Here is a 14,325-nt window from a genome sequence, read left to right as displayed (position 1 = left end):
ATTAAGTTGAGAGCTAGAGACTGGCCTTAGCTAACTGCTCTAAACAGACAGGCAAATTTGTTCCCCTGAATTCCCTGTGCAGACTCAATTAGAAAAAGCTTTTGTTCACCATCCACTGTCCAGAGGTCTGCTCCCTCCAAAGACTCTGCCCTTTCTCCCTTGCTACCCTGTTTGCTCAAACTCCTTCCCAGAACACCAATATGATGCCATCTCTCTTCCTTGCTATCCCTCATGGCCCACCTCTACCATGAAGGTTTCATTATAACCTGCTATTTCCTTGCCCTACTTTAACTCATTCTGCAACTATACCTTAGCATGTGCCAGTGCCACTGAAACAGCTGTACATGGGGCTCCACATGCCTCCACTCCCCGCACCGTTGTTTCCATTGTGCTGTATTTGATTGCAAGCTCCTCGGGGCAGGGATCTGTCCTCTTGTGCACACAGGTGACACTTTATAAATAACAATATTTTTTCATTTCCTCTACTAATTGACTCCACGGCGTCCACACTCTATGGGGCAACTACTACACACCAGAAAGGCTCAGGACTGGAAAGTGAAATGTTTGTATTTGTAAAATAATGTTGCAAGTTACTCGGAGTAGAAGAGGGACAGGCAGTAGCACATAGATTTCCTGCCTGCACACTGTTGCCTGGAACTCACCTGTGTTGACTGGATCACAGTAAGATCATTGATGTAGCAAAAGCCGGCCCCCATGGCAGAGCGGAGCCCGGCAGTTCCAAAGGTAAGCCGATGGCATAGACGGTCCCGCAGCTCCTTATTCTTCCCATTTCGTAGCAAGTTTTCAATTTGCTCTTTCGTTTTCGGATTCTGCAAATGAAACGCACAATAGGGTTATGTTTTACAAACACAAAACTCAGAACTGGACAGCATTTATGCTGCATGAAATCATGTGTGTTTGGGTTGTATCCGAGGACTAAGTCTCACAGCCCTTTCAGCACACAAAAGCCACAATTGTTACGTCAAAATCTGCAGTAGCACACCAAAGCCAGGCCAAGTACAGAGCACGTGCCCTGCTGCCTTGACACAGCCTGACATGGTTATACAGCAACATGAGCCCGGGGTGTGTGTGTATGTGCATAATCTCTGCTGCTGTGGACAGGGAGGTTTGGTGAATCAACCCTGGCTGTTCTTCATCTGATTATGTCTTTACCCCTCTAGGGAAGTGAGTAAATGTGGCCCAAGTACCCCAAACCAAGCTGATGTCAGTAGATAGCATCTTAATAAACCTCATGGCTGACTGCAAAGTCCGAACACTAGGATATAAGGGGTCAAGGGCATTAACAGATCATGCAGGATCTAATCCCTTCAAAACAAAACAAAGCAGATAGACTTATGTAAATTGTGCCAAGAAACATTTTCAAGCCAGAGAACATGTAGCATAAGTAGGTACGCTGCCCAGTTAGTCAGTATGGAACACAAGGCAACAAAACAGCCACTTGTCAATAAAATATCATTAAAAACAGAGAATCAAATAAAATACAATAAGCAGCAGCGATAGTATCTGTAGCAACCCGCCCCCAACACTTACTACATGGTCCAACTGCCTGGCATCTCCAGACGCCACTGAGAAGATTGCCATCCTAGCCTGTGTTATGTGCAGGATGACGATCTAGTTCAGAGCTTTCCAAGCTGTGTGTTGCGACAGGTTAGTATGTCAGCTATAGTGTGTAGGTGTGTTATGCACCATAAAAATATATTCAAGTTTACCTGAGAAGAAGAAGAAAAACTAGAGGAAGAGCCAGTGTAGAGTAGTGATTAGAGTGCTGGAGTAGACTCAGACCTGGGAGACCAGGATTCAATCTCCACTTGAGAATGAAGCCCATTGGGTGACTTTCAGCCAGTTACTGCCCTACAGCCTAACCCACCTTACAGGGTTGTTGTGAAATAAAAAGAAGAGGAGCGAAAGTGTGTATGCCAACTTGAGCTCTTTGGAGAAAATGTGTGATATAATAATAATAATAATAATAATAATAATAATAATAATAATAATTCTTCATTTAACTGATTCCCGTTCCCCCACCTTCTTAATGTCTATTTCCCATTCAGGTGTCCCCAGGGCACACGTATGAAGCACCAGCAACTCATTCCAGTCATATTCACTAAATGCTAAGAACAAGACAAAACCTGTTCTGAGATTAGGGGAAAATTCCAAGGTGATTTGTGGGAGCCTTGCACATATGCAAAGATTTGTTCTGCCAGACTCTCTGAAGTGGATATGTAATCACAGCAACCTTTGCTAGTTATTGCTTTCATGCTTCAGCCAGAACTTGGAGCTGGCTGGCTGACAGCACGGAATGATCTTAAGTGCAATTTGTACTACATAATAAAACCAAACTACTTTTGATAACATAGAGTTGCTCAACAATATGCATGTCTCTGAAGCCATTCTCCACGGTGAGCAGGGTAAACAGGACTCCTCAGCAGGGGTTTAAAAAAGGCAATGGAATCTGAAGTCTCAAGGGTGAGTGAGCAACGGTGACATTTACCACAAAGAGGTCAGCCAGCTTCTAGGTCCAGCAACTGCAAGGCACCAATCAGCTTGTGAAGCCAGAATAATATTTATTCCAGAATGAGGAAAACACCCATGGTGCAGTTTTAATGTTATTCAGTCTCCAGATCTAGCATTGCAAGCAGTTCAACAGAAGAAAGTCCTGAGAGTCACAGAGGGAAACTTTAAAAAAAGTTTCATTTCCTGTTGAAACCAAAGCAAGTATGCAGCACCGTGGAAATGAATATCAACAAACGGTTCTTCGTGTCTGTTTTTTAATTATTCTTCATCTGAAGATATCAAGGCGGTTTACAATATAAAGACAAAAATACACACTGTAATAACAACCTGCCACTAGTTAAAGAGTTTAATAGAATGCAAAAAAATAAAAAATCTATACGAAGAATCAAAGTGTTCAAAGTGTTGGTGCTGACCTTTAAAGCCCTAAACGGCCTCAGTCCAGTATACGTGAAGGAGCGTCTCGTTCTGCCCGGACACTGAGGTCCAGCGCTGAGGGCCTTCTGGCGGTTCCCTCGCTGCAAGAAGCCAAGTTACAGGGAACCAGGCAGAGGGCCTTCTCGGTAGTGGCGCCCGCCCTGTGGAACACCCTCCCACCAGATGTCAAAGAGAAAAATAACTACCAAACCTTTAGAAGACATCTAAAGGCAGCCCTGTTTAGGGAAGCTTTTAATGTTTAATAGGTTATTATATTTTAGTGTTTTGTTGGAAGTCGCCCAGAGTGGCTGGGGAAACCCAGCCAGATGGGCGGGGTATAAATAAATTATTATTATTATTATTATTATTACCAACATCCAGATTACACACCCATATTCTGGAACACTTGAGCGTTTGGTGGGTGGTGGAGCACCCACTGCTTTAGTCCTCACCCACTACTGCCAGCATTATAACCAAAGTTCCCGATTCAAAACTATTTCTATCAGTTTCCATTCATTTATCGACAGATGCTCTATGCCACTGGCACCTGGCGGCCAGCTTTTGCAGGGCTTCAAGCCAATGACTTGGCTCTGATCAGGGTTGCAGGCATTCTGCCATTCTACAGCTGCATCATGCAGGGACTGGAATTTTATTATTTTTAGAATCAATCAATCAATAACAAATGCAGCTGGCTCCATGGCAATGAATATCGGGCAGCAGCAAAGCCATTCCTGCTACCACACTCCCCGACTGCCCACTCCTGAGCAGCTCCTGCTTCGCGCATCTGCTGCAGGGTGGCTGTTCTCCAGTGCTGTAGCTTCATCCCACTCCACTCCATCAGCAAGACAAAAGGGGCAGGAGCTGCTGAAAATGGACCAGGATGTTGCTTAGGCCCAGCGCCAGCTGCTCTCCCCACCAATTAGAGGGCCTCGGAATTGGTTAGGCAGAGACGTAGTGCCACTATTATTATACTTCTTTCTGCACGAATGGGGTGGGGAATTGAATCGTGCCGAAAGGGTAAGGTGTGAGCGACTGCAAATAATGAACAAAGCAGAGGGATGATTCATGGACTGTGGGAAATTAACCTTGGTTGAACTCTACTATTTTCTAGGAATTAATGCTCCTTTCACCACTGTGGCCTGGAAAAGCAGAATCTTGCGTCCCCAACTATCTCTTCTTCAAACAACACCAGGTCTAATTTTTGCTCTGAACTCTATTTGTAAAACAGGAGGATAGGAAAAATAAATTAAATATCATAGAATGAGAAATAAAATGAAACGGAGGTAGAAACTGTGAGCGGAATTCATGTTATGACGAATGTTGTTTGTGCAGGCATTGCAGCTTGCCAGACAGAATGACCCCCCTCTCCACCAGCCCCCACGCACTGTTCTGGGGGTTCTCCCAACCCCCTCCTGCTGTTTTGGGGGCACATGGGGGGAGGGGGGCAGGGACAGCACCATTGCACAAGCTTATGTCCTTGCACAGGGTTTTTGCTGATGGGATTTGATAGGTGAATCCCACCCTGTAGATTTATATCTCTAAATAACACTCAATGGAAGGTAAGCATTTATTGATAAATGCCATTTTGCATTTTCATTTGCAGGGAGATGAAGGGCCAGACTCATGCATGGCTGCGCATTGAGAGGTGAGCTGTAACAGTCACTCAGTATAACTCCTTGTACTAGCACTGTTTTTCAGACCCTGACTGGATCTGCTGGCAGGGTTAGTAAAGAGTTTAGCCAAGGACGATTTGAAGCTTGCTTAGTCAAAATTTGTCCACTACTTTTTTGTTGAAGAAACAGAAAATTTTAAGTGGGCGCAAAACCCATTTGCAACTGATGTCACAAAGTTGTCTTTCTGCAAAAAGAGTGCATTTTAAAAAAATATTTATTTATTGCTTTTCATAAATATATTATTTTATTTATTTATTGCAATATAAAAAGCTTGCTCTTCAAGCACAATATTCCATTAAATTCAGAGCTGTCTTATTGCTGCATTTTAACTATTCTCCCCTGCCCCACCCACTCTTTGCATCTCAACTTGCGACTCTGTAATGACAGGTCATGGCAAGGAGAGGGAAGGCTGGGTAATGAAAGGCTCTTGAAAATGTGTAGAGTGGTCACTTTCTTCCTACGGCTACCATATCAGACAGTGGAACTCTAGCAAACTCTTCAAACACCCCACCCCACCAGCTTAGGAGAAGAAAAAGACAACATACTACACACACTTTCCCATAGTGCTCACTAGCAGCTAGAAACTACTTGCTTTTTTCCCCAGGTACAAATTATAAGCATGCTTTTTATTTTATCTATTTGGGTTGCATCCAACGATTTTGCCTTCCAGGGAGGGGAGAAATTTTCAGCAATTCTCCCTCTCGCTGCTGCTCTCTTCCCCCCCCCCCCCCGCATTCTGGAACCCTCCAGACAATTTTAGGAAGGGGAGGAGGGGAATGGCTGAAAATTATTTCCTTCCCCATTCCGATGACAGAAACCTGTCAACTGAACAAGGTTGTTTGATACAACCCTTCATAGCTCACCTGATTTGTCAGACACAAGACTACAACAATTAAACTCTGACAAATATAAAACGGTAAAAGAGGCACACACACAATGCAATATCCTCTAGGCGTGCAAAGGAACAGCACCAGCGCAAGCTTTCGAAAGCCAAAGGAACAGGTTTCTTCTGCTTTTCCAAGAACCAACTTGATGATTTACTGTCATCTCTCCTCTGGAAAGAAAAGAGGAGGAGGCGAGCACCAGAATGAAAAGAAAATTAAAGACCAACACCACCTCTCCTACTATTTTTAAATTTATTAAGCAAGGTATTCAGCAAAGCTTTAATCAGAGTAAAGGTAAAGGTATAGGGACCCCTGATCATTAGGTCCAGTCGTGACCAACTCTGGGGTTGCGGCGCTCATCTCGCTTTATTGGCCGAGGGAACCGGCATACAGCTTCCGGGTCATGTGGCCAGCATGACTAAGCTGTTTCTGGCGAACCAGAGCAGTGCACGGAAACGCTGTTTACCTTCCCGCCGGAGCGGTACCTATTTATCTACTTGCACTTTGACGTGCTTTCGAACTGCTAGGTTGGCAGAAGTTAACCAGAGTAGACTCAGTTAAATGGACACGACTAAGTTAGGCCCATTAATTTCAATGGATCTGAGTAAAACCTAGCTGAATAGCATTCTAAGTTTATATCCTGCCCTTCGTCCCAAAGGAGCCCAGGGTGGCAACTGAACCTGGCGAACAACTACAAGCAGAACAGCTGCCTGCCACTGTGTGTGGCTGAATATGATCCCATCTCCCCACACCCAGGAGGCAGGCTGAAGCATTCTGCACCAGCTGAAATATGCAGAATGTTTCAAAGGGCTGCCCCACCTGGAGGACCTACTATAGTCAGTAAGCCCTGGAACCAATGCAAGGACAAAAGGACAGAAGGCTGAAGAACCAATAAACGGGCTGGGACTGATCCTCCCTTCTAGGGAGTCATGATGCTGCTTTTCAGAGCAAGACAAATGGTGCAGATATGCTCTCTGGCCTCTTCCACCATCCAGCAACAGGTTGGATTACTTAAGATCAAGGCAATTCAGGTTTTGACCTGAAACAGCCAAACAAAATACCGTATTTTTTGCACCATAACACTCACTTTTTTCCTCCTAGAAAGTAAGGGGAAATGTCTGTGCGTGTTATGGAGCGAATGCCTACAGATGACAGGGGGATCTGCTGCAGTCGTGAGCAGAGGATCCATGGTTACAGCCTGCACCAAAGAAATCACGCACCCACTGTTGCCTGGGGCCACAATGGTGCAAAAACATGGTTACAAAGCATGGATCCACATGGATCTTCAGGATTTTTGCACTGGGCTACCCCAAACTCACCGTCAGATCACATGTCTGTGGCCGCAGCATGAACCACAAAAATCATACATCCACCGTTTCGTTTAGAATATTTTTTTTTTCTTGTTTTCCTCCTCTCAAAACTATGTGCGTGTTATGGTCGGGTGCGTGTTATAGAGCGAAAAATACGGTATATGTGATGGTGATGATGATGATGAATTAAATATGTATACCACCCTTTATCCAAAAATCACAGGATGGTTCACAACATTATAATACAAAATGAGAACACAAAATACATCATAATAAAATTTTCAAAAAACAATAAGCCCCATCCCACTCCCATTATCATCTTGTCCATAACATTTTATTTAGGTATAGCCATACTTTCTAAATCAGCATGCATACCCAAAATAAAATTAGCACACGTTAATCTTAAAAAGACCTGAAAGATATGAAAGTAAGCCTAATTCAATTGAATGGGTATATCTTTGAAAGATGTAGTGATGTGGGCGGAAGATTTTCCAAGATGTGGAGTTTTCCAGTGCTTATTTTTTCTGCAGAAAATTTTCCATTAATAAGTTCAGCTTTAACCATGAATGGATGCCAAATGCAAAGACACTATTAGGAAAGCTTGGCAGGTTCAAGGTTTTTAGCACTGTTCACTAAATACAAGTAAAATAAACAAGAGTATTAGAATTTTTTTCCAGTGAAAGGGTTCCTATGCAAAATTACCATAACATATTTTTTTCTGGAAAACCCACACCGCCAGTTAAAATGGTGTAGAGTTTTTCACACTGTAAAATTGCATCCCTATTCTCTAACCAGTCCTTCTGCACCCTGCACGCTATGCTGGAAGTTTTACTGAGCAAGCCAGATTAGATCTTACATCCCTAGGCTGTTATTTTCACAGCAACACAGCACCTGAGCATGCACAATACTGATTCACCAAGCTCCAGCATAACTCTTTGCTCTACACACCGCCATCTTCAACAGAAATCGGACATTCACAATACAAACCAAATGAAGAAAGTCGTTTAGTGTAATCTGAGACACATTTAAGTATCTTCTTTATAACACCAGAGAACAAGCTGCAGTTACGCACATATCTCAAATGGTCAGCTTCACAAGAGTACATTTTTTGTATATTTTTAAAACTGAGAAGTGATCTCATTTGTGCAAAATTCCAAGCATGAGAAAGGGCAGTAGCTCAGTAGTAGAGCATTTCTGTTTTGCCTGCAGAAGGTCCCAGGTTCAATCCCTGGTATCTTCAGGTAAGGTTGGGAGAGATGCCTGCCTGCCAGAAACCCCAAAAAGCCACTGTCAATCAGAGTAGACAACGTGGAACTAGACGGACGGCCCGTCTGACTGAATATTGTATAGGGCTGCTTCCTATGTTCCTATGTTCCACTGAGAAGAACGAGCTGATAAAGATGAGGCAGATCTGTGTTTTTCCACAATTTGAAAAGTTTCCATAGTGGGTGCAGAATCAAAAGCCTGAGATAGGAGCCAAGCAAAGAGAGCCCTGCTGTAAAACAGGGCTAAAAACAAGGGATTAAGCTCTTACACTGTAGACAATCCTGATGTGATTCATATTGTTGTTTCCTAAAACCTTGACAGTGGTACCTCAGGTTACAGATGCTTCAGGTTACAGACTCCGTTAACCCAGAAATAGTACCTCGGGTTAAGAACTTTGCTTCAGGATGAGAACAGAAATCGAGCGGCGGCAGCGGGAGGCCCCATTAGCTAAAGTGGTACCTCAGGTTAAGAACAGTTTCAGGTTAAGAACGGACCTCCAGAACGAATTAAGTTCTTAACCCGAGGTACCACTGTATATAGATTTATATTTGCCTTATCTAAATTCATAGCCAGTCCCCTATAGGACTAATCCCCTTTACAGAGTGTTCGTGACTTATCAGCGCAGACATCCTTGCCCAACTATCCATAAACCTATAGGCCTAAGAATTTGATGTACTGTAAATTATATTCACCTCCTCCTAACTATGGCTCATTAAATATGACAAAATACTAGGCCAGCATGAAGTTACAAGGAAGCAGCAGTTTTACTGTCTTCATGGACGCAGTACATTAAGCTTCAGTTTAATTATATGCCGCTTTCCACAAGAAACTGTGCCCACAGTGGTTCACAATACACAATAATTTACCAAAATTCTGGCAATAAAAGGTTCCCTGCCATACATTCCTACTTCATAATTCCCCTGACATTCCCAGTGAATTGTGGCAGCGATTAAGCTCTTCAAAATGCAGCTGCCTGAGGTGAAGTGAATTCAGTTGCATTACGTCTACATTTTAGTGGCTTGCTCACCTGGATCAGACCCTGGCGCAGAAATCAACATGCCAAAGATGAAATCCAGGATCACTTGAGCGAGGCTTCAGAGAGCTTGCATAGAAGCAATCTACAGCCTGTTATCTGATGTGCCAAAATAAATACACGCATGAACTTCATTCCTTACAAGTTTCCATTAAGAACCAGGCCTTGTATGGGAGGTAAAAAGTCGCTTCAAGTTATCCAAATAATAATATGAATACATTGTATGTGGTATCCAATTGGGTCATTCTCACAGGAGACCCACATAAATCAATTTCAGTGGAATGACTCTGAGGGTGACTGTCAGATATGTAATCCTGTAAAATAATTTATCCATGGCAGGTCTAATTCCAAGACGCTACAGCCTTATCAACTATGCACATTTATTATGCATGCTTTTTGCTTATGACACCATAAAATATCATATACAATCAATCTGCTAGATAAATGATACATCCCACTGTAATCAATGGAGTTTATTCCCTGAAAAGTGTGCATATAATTGCAGTTTTAGTCTTACTAGTTAATATATTATTTCCTCTCTTTTAGTTGTCAATTCATTTTAAAGTTCTAACATCGTCAAGTCTTCAAACCATGTTTTTCTTATTCCCCACTCTTAAAAGAAAGCAATATTTATTTCACTGGAAGACAGGCCCAGATACCAAAACACTATAAGCTCTTATTCAGCTAAATCAATCTGTTATAGCCGCTTTAAGGTGAAAGTAAAAAATATTAGTTTTGTGTAAGTCTGTGCATGTTCACCCACAACTGAGTCCCACTGTGCTCAATAGGAACTATGTTACGGGGGAAACAGTTACAGTATTCCCTTCTTCCAATATTGGGAGTGGATGTCTTGCAGACAAGCATCCAGCTACACATCAAGTACTGTACCAAGGCCCCAAATAGACCCTATTTTATCAGCATCTTTTAATCCTTTAGAGGCTAATTTGGTGATGGTTTAGTAAGCGCATGTGGGGCATGAACAGTCTCTCTTTCCACTGTAGATGGCAGGTCCAGACAGCTTGATTCCTATTGAAACCATGGCAGGAGCAAAAAAAAGTTGAAGTTTCCCTTCCCTGTGGTGGTCTGGATGGGGACACTTGTATTTATATATTTAAAACCCCAAACACTCAAGGGCTAAAAACATAAATAATGTGACTTTTAGTTCGGCCCTGGAAACCAGAGATTCTAGGCTGGCTCCAAGCATCTGGGCAACTCAAGTCAGCTATCTGTGGTACAACTCCTGTAAATAAACTCTGCCCACCATAGTTCTAGGTTTCCAAATACTGGACAGAGCTTGATTCTAATTTCTAGAAGTCAAATCCCAAAGAAAAAGGAGACAAGAATGCTCCATATATTATTGTTGTCGTTGTTAAAATTTATATTCTACTGTCAGCGTCATAAAACCATTATCATCTTCTGAATTATTGGTTTTATTTAACAGTTTTTCAGTAAACCAAAGATAACAAAGCAGCAGTGAATTGCCAGAATTATGCATGCACTTCTGCTAAAACAAAACTTAAATCTTACCTAAGAAGTCCCAATTTCATGGCCTAGCTTTCACATACATTCACAGAGAGAGAAACAGGTGCACACACAACTTGTTTTATTTCTACAAGCTCATCTGTTTCTAGAATAAGACGACATAGGTTGCAAAAAAGTATTTTGACATTTCTCCAAATGTGATATCAATTATCATGTAATGCTCCAAGTCTACACCTCATGCCTGAATAAGAAATGTCACAGAGCTTATGTGGGTCACCATGATTACACCTTTAAAGTTACACCTTTATTCCGCTTGATCCAATTAAGCAAAAGTACTTCAATTTAAATTGGATGTGAATCTAGCCATGTGCTGATCTCCTGTAACTCAAGGTAATTTCAAGGCACAGGTAAGTACATTTAGGAGCACAGGAAGCTGCCTTATCCTGGGTTGATTCACTCACCTAGCCCAGAACAGCTACTCTGACTTCCAGCATCGCAGGCAGGGCTATTTCACATCACCTGCTACCTGACCCTTTTTTAATCTGGAAATTTTAGGGATTCAACCTGGAATTTTCGGTAAGCAAAACATCTCCTCCATCACTGAACTACAGCCTCCCCCCCTCCCCCGCTGTATCCTTCACATTTCAAATGCAGGATGCTTATTTTTTTACTAACTTTCCTCACTTATACAATTGGTGGCATGCATTATTAATTGCTTGCTCCATCCAACCTCAGAGGCAACAGTTCCTAAAAATAGGCCCCAAGCCAATCTGCAGCATCAGCAAGCTGCACAGATAATGAAATATTGATGTATGGCCATTGTTACCAAAAAGGAAAAAAAAGAGCTGCGGTACTTGGGTACAATTTTGACGTCACATACAGGGGCTCAGGTGCCACCTGCCTCTTTGTAAGATTTTGTCTTAACAAAGGAACAATTAAGCTCAAAATGAAGCAATGACCCATATAGGCTGCCATCTACATCACAAGCCCAGGTTAACTGCTGGAAGTGACAAGAGTGGAAAAACTGAAATATGTGGAATTATGTAAAGCTGTTGAAGAGCATGGAATAAAATGTTGAAACATCAAAGAGATGCAAGGTTTGGAGAAGCACATTTTTAAATGCCTAGAATTCCCATAGACAACCATAGTCATCTAAGGATCTAACTATGGAGCACCTGGAAGCAGTAAAACACGTTAAGCTTCTTTTACATATTATACACTAAATTTTAGAGTGTGATAATGCACATCAGTCCCATCTGCAGTAAGGCAAGATCACCCTTTTGCATTAATGTAGAAACTGTTGGTCTCCCGAGTTTATTTGAAAAATGCAGACACCAAAATGTCCTCCTTCCCCTTGAAAAAATACATCCGGAGTCCACCTGCAAGATGTCATGTTCTTTTCCAATATTTCAGTTTTATTTTTGTGCTAAATGTAAAAGCTATTTTACAGAGAACCTTCCTAATGACTGAGAATTCAAAAAACAACAACCTGTCTATTTCCAAATTACTGATTGTTGCCTTTCAGACAGCTCTCACCCCCTAGACCACTTCACAAGGTTCCCTCTGCACAATGCTAATCAGACTCTGTATGACATCATCAAGCAAGCAGGAGGAGGAAGAGTAAGACATCAGGGAACCAGATCAGCTATAACTGGCCAAAAGACCTACACGCTACTGATAACCAAGTACAAAAGCAAATTTGATGGCAGACTGAAATAGCTTCCCGGAGGAAGCAGAACAGTGCAAAACAAAACAAGCAACAAAACAAAGCCACAGTTTGCAGCACTGCCTAGTTTTTTTATTAAAAAAAAAGAAGAAGAGAGAGAGAAAGAGAAAAGGGAAGTGTCTTAAGACAGTAACACACAAATTGTGACTTGCAAATTAATTTGTATTCTGCAATGTCATACATTTCCAAGAATGATAGTGTCAAAGGAACTTATGGGGCACTTACGGCAGAACAGCCCAGCCAAGAAAGTTGTTTAAGCTTGGTCTTAGAATTGCACAGCTTTGCAAAAACAAAATGAAATCAAAATAGCAGAGCTGCCCTCTACTGAAAACAGAAATTTCAAAGCAGGAAAGTGCAAAACATCCAGCTCTCAGAAACACTTTCCTTTGTCTACAACATAGATGAGTCACTGCTCTACATTGCATCACTGTTTATTAAGCACTACTGCTTAAGGATAGCAGTACATGGTGCTGAAATAAGGGAGAAGCATCTCTTTTGAAGTGAGGGGATGCATTAATTTCTTTCCTCCAGAGCCACATGAGCCTCCTACTCAGAGAGGGGCTTCACCCCAATTTTAAACTATGGTCTTATGCCTAATTACATGGACCAGGAGCCCTATTTTAAGGGAACATGAATGCAAAGGTTTGCTGGACACTAAGGAATCCCTCGCAATATAAATATGAGTAGCCATGTTAGATGTTTGCAGAGAGTCTTTGGCAACTTAAAAGACTTAACAAATCTATTATGGCGCAAGCTTTTGTAGACTACAGTCTTTAGATGCACGAAACGTTATGCAGCAGGGCTTCGTTCTTGAGGGGAGAAATGGCAGTGGCAAGGGAAAACACGCACACCGATCTCGATCGCACATTCACAATTAAAGGCAATCGATAACGGTGTATTTCTTGCCAGCGCCGAAAATTCACCTACGCTGCAAAGGAGGGAGATGTGAGTTTCCCCGAAGACTTCCCACCCCCCAGCAAGCCTCTCAAGCGCGTTAACGTGCGCACGATTTTCCAGCAGTGCCCAGCGCAGCAAACTCCTATTTCTGGCGTTGGCAAAGCCCTTTAACTGCACGAGGAGCGAAATGTATAGTATCGCCCTATCTCTCTCTCTCTCTCTGGCAGCTACTTAACAAATCCTGGAGGCTTCGTGGGGGGCTATTGGGAAGAAGAGTCCGACCCACCTTGTCCCAGGTCAGCCACTGCCAGATGGCCTTGTCCAGCTGCAGGTCCCCCGTGCTGAAGGTGATGAGCAGGTTCGAGTTGACGTCGCCGGCCTCTCGGTGGTCCCCCATCGCCTCCCCAGGGGTCCCGGTGGGCGCCAGCAGGAGCAACACTTCGGGCGATGCAGCAAGGGGCGAGCGTGCAAACGGCGCCGATCTCGCAGGCACACGCGTGTGTGTGTGTGTGTATGCGTGTGCAAAGGCTCACCCCCGCCCCCTCCCACGCCCCCACCCCACCTGCTGGCCGGCCGGGTGGGCGGGGCTGCCGCTGGCACGGAGACCGCCCAGCAGCCCAGCCAAGGGCATGGAGGCGCTCACTGCCCCCACCCGGCGGGGGGGAAGGGCTGGTCCAAAATTGGTCGGGGGGGGCGTGGAAGGGAGGAGGGGCCTGTCAATCTCCCCCCATAAGCCCTCAGTCGGTTTGGGGGTGGGGGAAGCCCCTCCTCTCACGCACAGAGAGAATTCGCCGGGAGCGAGGAGGCGGCAAATATTTGGGGTGGGGGTTTTTTTCTTGTCGAAAAAAGGCACCCCTCCCCCTCACGCCCCCCCCCCTTTTCAGGCAAAAAGAAGCCCCTTCCCTCACAGGGCGGGAGACCTTCCCCTCACTTTTCCCTCACGGAGAAGGTGCTCCCCGCCCCCTTCAAGTTTCCCCTCAGAGGAGCTGCGCGCGCAACCGAGCGCGCTCGCGAACTTCCAAGGCGCGCGCACCGAGCCGGCCTCGACCACCGGGCGCCCGCCGTAAATAAGAGAAAAGACGCGCTAAGCCCCGCCCCCGCTAGGCCC

General features: G+C 43.8%; 1 protein-coding gene across 1 annotated transcript in view; it reads right to left on the bottom strand.

Annotated features, from left to right (window-relative positions):
- PGM2L1 (phosphoglucomutase 2 like 1) overlaps positions 1–14,325 on the bottom strand; it is a 44,461-nt gene extending 30,136 nt beyond the window's left edge. Inside the window, exons 1-2 of the mRNA XM_083499647.1 lie at positions 13,504–14,325; positions 663–830 (exon numbers count right to left, since the gene is read on the bottom strand). Of these exons, the coding sequence (XP_083355773.1) occupies positions 663–830; positions 13,504–13,614 (279 nt within the window). The 5' untranslated portion in view covers positions 13,615–14,325. The remainder of the gene's footprint in view (positions 1–662; positions 831–13,503) is intronic.

Source organism: Podarcis liolepis, assembly GCF_965112155.1.
Source record: "Podarcis liolepis genome assembly, chromosome: 4".
Lineage (NCBI taxonomy): Eukaryota > Metazoa > Chordata > Lepidosauria > Squamata > Lacertidae > Podarcis > Podarcis liolepis.
Note: the sequence above shows the minus strand (reverse complement) of the source record. Positions and strands in the feature narration are given on the sequence as shown.